The sequence below is a fragment of the Benincasa hispida genome, unplaced genomic scaffold (assembly GCF_027475165.1).
Source record: "Benincasa hispida cultivar pf3 unplaced genomic scaffold, pf3_genome.v1.1 HicScf576, whole genome shotgun sequence".
NCBI classification, from domain to species: Eukaryota; Viridiplantae; Streptophyta; class Magnoliopsida; order Cucurbitales; family Cucurbitaceae; genus Benincasa; species Benincasa hispida.
Window position 1 is genome coordinate 1 of NW_028326686.1, and position 5,163 is coordinate 5,163.

At 33.1% G+C, this 5,163-nt stretch overlaps 1 protein-coding gene across 2 annotated transcripts; it reads left to right on the forward strand.

Moving 5' to 3' along the window:
* On the forward strand, positions 1-4,516 carry LOC150030095 (linoleate 9S-lipoxygenase 6-like). 2 transcript variants are annotated; one of them, XM_090310069.1, is made up of 4 exons: positions 2,085-2,394; positions 2,578-2,680; positions 2,754-3,017; positions 3,545-4,516. In XM_090310069.1, the coding sequence occupies exons 3-4, from the start codon at positions 2,860-2,862 to the stop codon at positions 4,299-4,301; spliced, it is 915 nt and encodes a 304-aa protein (XP_090166195.1). In that variant the 5' UTR covers positions 2,085-2,394; positions 2,578-2,680; positions 2,754-2,859; the 3' UTR covers positions 4,302-4,516. The 2 variants fall into 2 exon arrangements, with proteins under 2 accessions (XP_090166194.1, XP_090166195.1); XM_090310068.1 differs by lacking the exon at positions 2,578-2,680 and having other exon boundaries at positions 1-2,394.
* The last annotated feature ends 647 nt before the right edge of the window (positions 4,517-5,163 follow it).

Genomic DNA, 5,163 nt, shown 5'->3' on the forward strand with positions numbered 1-5,163 from the left:
TTAAAGCAAGCACCAAAAACCTAGTATGGAAAAATTACAGAGTATCTAGTTGAAAGGGGCTTTGTAATAGCTCCAATAGATTCCAACTTATTTGTCAAAGCTCAAGGCTTAAAGGTCACAATCATATTAGTCTATGTGGATGATCTAGTTATAATAGGAGACCACACAGAAGAAGTTTGACAAATAAAGCAAAATCTACTTGTCCGATTTGAAATGAAAGAGCTTGAAAAACTAAAGCAATTCCCTGGTCTAGAGGTGGAATACTCAGAAAAAGGGTTGTTCCTTGGACAACAGAAGTATGTAAATGATCTTTTGCAAAAGTTGGCATGAGTGACTGCAAGCCAATATCTACACCGATGGAAGTTAAGAAAAAGTTCTGCATATATGAAGATAAAGATCTTGCAGACTCAACGATGTATCATTAGTTGGTAGGTAGTTTAATCTACCTTACCTTAACAAGACTTGATATCTTATATTCCCTCAGAGTTGTAAGTCGTTACATGTAGAATTCGAATAAGCCTCATCTTGAAGCAGTTCAAAGAATTTTAAGATATCTAAGAGGAACAAGTGAATATGACTTTTTTTTTTTTTTTTATAAGAAAGAGGAGGACTGGAAGTTAGAAGGCTTTTGTGATGCTGATTATGCAGGAGACCAAGATACACGAAGATGAATTACTGGTACTTGTTCAAAGTTGGTTGTGGAGAAATTTCTTGGTGTAGCAAGATACAAGCAACAATTTCATTATCTACCACATAAACCAAGTATAGAGTAGTAGCCATGGCAGCACAAGAGAATATGTGGATAAAGTAACTAATGAAGGTTTTGCACCAAGAAATTAATCATGCAGTGGCTTTATAATACTGCGACAACCAATCTGCAGTTCACTTAGTTAAGAATCCAATATTCCATGCAAATACCAAACATGTGGAGGTACATTTACCACTTCATTAGAAAAAAGGTACATCAAGAGAAAATTGAGATGAAGGCAATAAAGACAGAAGATCAAATTGTAGATATATGCATAAAAGGGCTACCAGCAAACAAAATGAAAAGTTTCGACAGTAGCTCGGGATGATTGAACGACCCAAAATAGTTAGTGTTAAGGGGAAGTATTAAAATATATAGCAACACTAACTAGTCTAGAATGTTTTTGAAATATCTACCATATGACATAAAAATGTAATTTAAATTTTTTTTCTAGAGGTATGTTGTAATATGTAAAATAAATATCTCAAAAGAAAAGATCTAGAAATATCCTAGATTTTTTTCTTAGATTCAAGAAAATTGAGAATTCCTTTAGATAAGGATAATGATCTAAATATCTAGAATGTTTATAGGATCTAAGAATAGCCTAAAAAATCCTTTTACTTGGGATCCGTAGATTTCGTGCCTATAAATAGGAGCCAAGCAAGAAAAGAGAGTTACCAAAGAAAAGTGAATGAATGTTAAAGAGTAAAAGAGTATTATGATAAAAGTGTCCCATCATTGTAAGTTCTTAATGAAAGTATCTTTCTTCCAAGATTGCCTCTTTTCTTTTTTATACCAATTTCTTCAACATTTAATGACTCTTATTTATAGTCATAAATTCGTGACACAAAAGAATTGTCATGAATTTTGAAAAATCTGAAAAACTCTGTTTTTTCTAAAAAATGCGTGATCTGAACTTTCATGACTATTTTTCTCCCTCCTCTTTAAATGTGATATTGTTCATGTGTCATGAAATGTATATTTTGTTGCAGTGAATACCAAATCGGGATAGGGAGTGAGTGAAAATGATTTATAAGACTCAAGTTCCATGATTGTACTTTATTTCATCTGTTATGTTTATCCGCTGCAAGCTTAAATTTCATTTTTTTTCATATGAAATTTATTAAGTTTAAATAATATATTTATATATATTTTTTACGGAATAGAAGTTCATATGAAAAGGAAAATCATGCTTGCACTTTAACACTTTTACCGGCAATTATTTAATGAAAAATCAAAGTTAAAAATGTAAATATTGAAACATAGGAATCAAATGATTCAAATCATTCGAATTTTTAAATTTTTTATTTTCATGCACATTTATATACTCTTTTACAGGCAATGAAGGAAAACAGGCTGTATATATTGGATCACCATGATTCAATAATTCCATTTCTAAGAAGAATAAATTCATTAAATTCCACAAAAACATATGCCACAAGAACAATTCTGTTCCTAAAAGATGATGGGACTTTGAAGCCTTTGGCAATTGAATTAAGCTTACCCCACCCAGATGGAGACAAATTTGGTGCCATTAGCAGAGTAGTTTTGGCAGCTAAAGAAGGAGTTGATGCCTCAATTTGGCAATTGGCAAAGGCTTATGTTGCTGTTAATGATACTGGCCACCATCAACTTGTTAGTCACTGGTAACCTCTTAAAACAAACTCTCAACTCTTAAAAAACCCTAAGGATTATATATTTATAATTGTATTACATTTTCAAAATTTAAAGTAGTTTTCCAATTTTATCCTTCTTTTCACATATTAAGTAAGGGTATTTTGTAAATAACCTGAATCTTGAACCAAAGAACCTGCGTTCTTTGTCAGCAGAGCTTTGATTTTAAGGCAACCCATATCTAGTCCAATCGTCGGAGTTGAAAATCAAATTGATTTGAGGATTTTAGTATTGAGAATCAAGGTCCACATATTCAAGGTGTTCTTTGTTCAACCTTAATTTGGTTTTTATATTAATCAACTCATTTTAATTTGTATTTATGTGTGTATAGGTTGAACACCCATGCAGTAATTGAGCCATTTGTGATTGCAACCAACAGACAATTGAGTGTTCTTCATCCCATTCACAAGTTGCTAGTGCCTCATTTTAAGGATACCATGAAAATCAATGCTCTTGCAAGGGAATCTCTTATTAGTGCTAATGGCATCATTGAGAGAACTCATTATCCAGCTAAATATTCCATGGAGATGTCTTCTTTTGCTTACAAAACTTGGGTCTTCCCTCAACAAGCTCTTCCTGCTGATTTGATTGAGAGGTAAACCATTTTCATCTCTTCAATTTTGTTTTGAATTCTACTACAAGAAAAAAGATTTCTCGACGCCAAAACATGCATCACGAGAAAAGCTATGGGGAGAAAGTGTGTCTCCCGACGCATCTTGGCTGCCCCCGGTAAATGTGAAGAACTCCCAACATTGTATAATTGTCCTTATGAGATATAGTTGAAGTTTGGATATATATGAGGTTCAAATACAAAAGTACTCTTGAATTTCGCCGCTGGCTTAAAAAATAACTTTCAAAAGTTACACTTTTATCTTTGACTTTTCATAAATGTTTCAGTTAAATTTTCGAATTGTTGCAAACATAAACAGACACTGTGAACTAAATTGAAAACAATAGCAATTAATTGGTTTTTTTGTAAAAAAAAAAAAACTAATAGTCAAACCTTAAATGTCTAAAACACATATTTAAGCTACAAATACATACATAAAATTAATTTAGAAAAAAAAATGTTATCTTTGAATATAAAAAATGAATCTATTGACTTGTGGTTTGTTGTTTCAGAGGAATTGCAATTAAGGATCCAAGTGCCCCACATGGAGTCCAATTACTCATAGAAGATTATCCATATGCTGTTGATGGACTTGAGATTTGGACAGCAATTAAAACATGGGTACAAGATTATTGCTCTTTTTACTACCAGAAAAATGAAATGATTTGTGATGATCAAGAGCTCCAATCTTGGTGGAAAGAGCTTAGAGAGAAAGGTCATGAAGATAAGAAAAATGAAACATGGTGGCCAAACATGCAAACTCTTGAGGAACTAGTTGAAATATGTACTATCATCATATGGATTTCTTCCGTTCTTCATGCTGCAGTTAATTTTGGACAATATTCTTACGGTGGTTTTTTCCCGAACCGACCAACAATCAGTACGAGATTGTTGCCTGATGAAGGAACTCCAGATTATGAAGAGCTTGAATTGCATCCCGAGAAGGCTTTCTTGAAAACAATTTCTTCTCAACGGAAAGAGAGCATTTCAGTTGTGTCAATAATTGCGATTTTGTCAATGCATTTTTCTGATGAGGTGTATTTAGGGGAAAGAAGCAATCCAGAGTGGACATGGGATAAGGAAGCTTTGGAAGCATTTGATAAGTTTAGAGGAAGATTAAAGGAAATCGAGGAGAGGATTCTGAAAAGAAACAAAGATCCTAAGTTGAAGAATAGAGTTGGACCTGTAAATGTACCCTACACTCTACTCTTTCCAACTAGCACCAATGGCCTCACAGGCAAAGGAATTCCTAATAGCATTTCCATTTGAAAGTTAAAAGCTTTTGTGATGTACTTATGTAGTGATTTTTAGAGAATGATTAATGTTGTATATTTTTCTAGCTATTTAATAGACTTTGAATCTAATTATGTACTGTAACTCATAAACAGAAGCTACTAAACTTAGTGGTAATTTAACATGCTCTTAGAGTTAGGAGGTCCTATATTTTGTTTGAAATGCTATTTTCTCTTGAATATCATTGTTAATTTTTGTTTGTTTTGGATCCTTTACAACTTTTCAAGCCCAAAAATGAGAGTTCTATATTAATTTGACTATTTTGTAGCCACCAATTTTTATCTAATTCAACACAAACATGCTTTAAGAAATTAAAATTGATTCAAAGAGAACATCAATTCAGAATGCAATCCTTAGTCAAGAACAAAAAACTCAAAAAATTACAAAGAATCCTTAATCTAAGAAAGTAGATAGAAATTATTTCAATAATCCATAAACAAATTACAATCCGAAATAAAATCAATAAAACCTACCTAATGATGCTGAAAAGATAGGGAGGAAGAAAAAAACCCGGCCTCTCCTTGACCTACATAAAATCCAACATAATTTGACCTAAAAATGAAGAGAGGTATATACAGAAAGCAGTCGTAGCATTGCAACGCGGTTACGCAGCTGGCCCTCGAGCGTTGGGCAAGGGATGTGACGCTGGCTTGCGCAAGAGGCACACACGGAAGGTTGGAATCGCACCAAGAGTTCGTATCATTGTAATGCTATTGACAATGTTGCAACGCTACCCTATATATTCAACTATTGCCTTTTAGCATTGAGATATCGTCAGGCTTAGGCATGATGAGTATTACAATGATCATGTTAGAGGCTGTTTGGTCATTTTTACTCC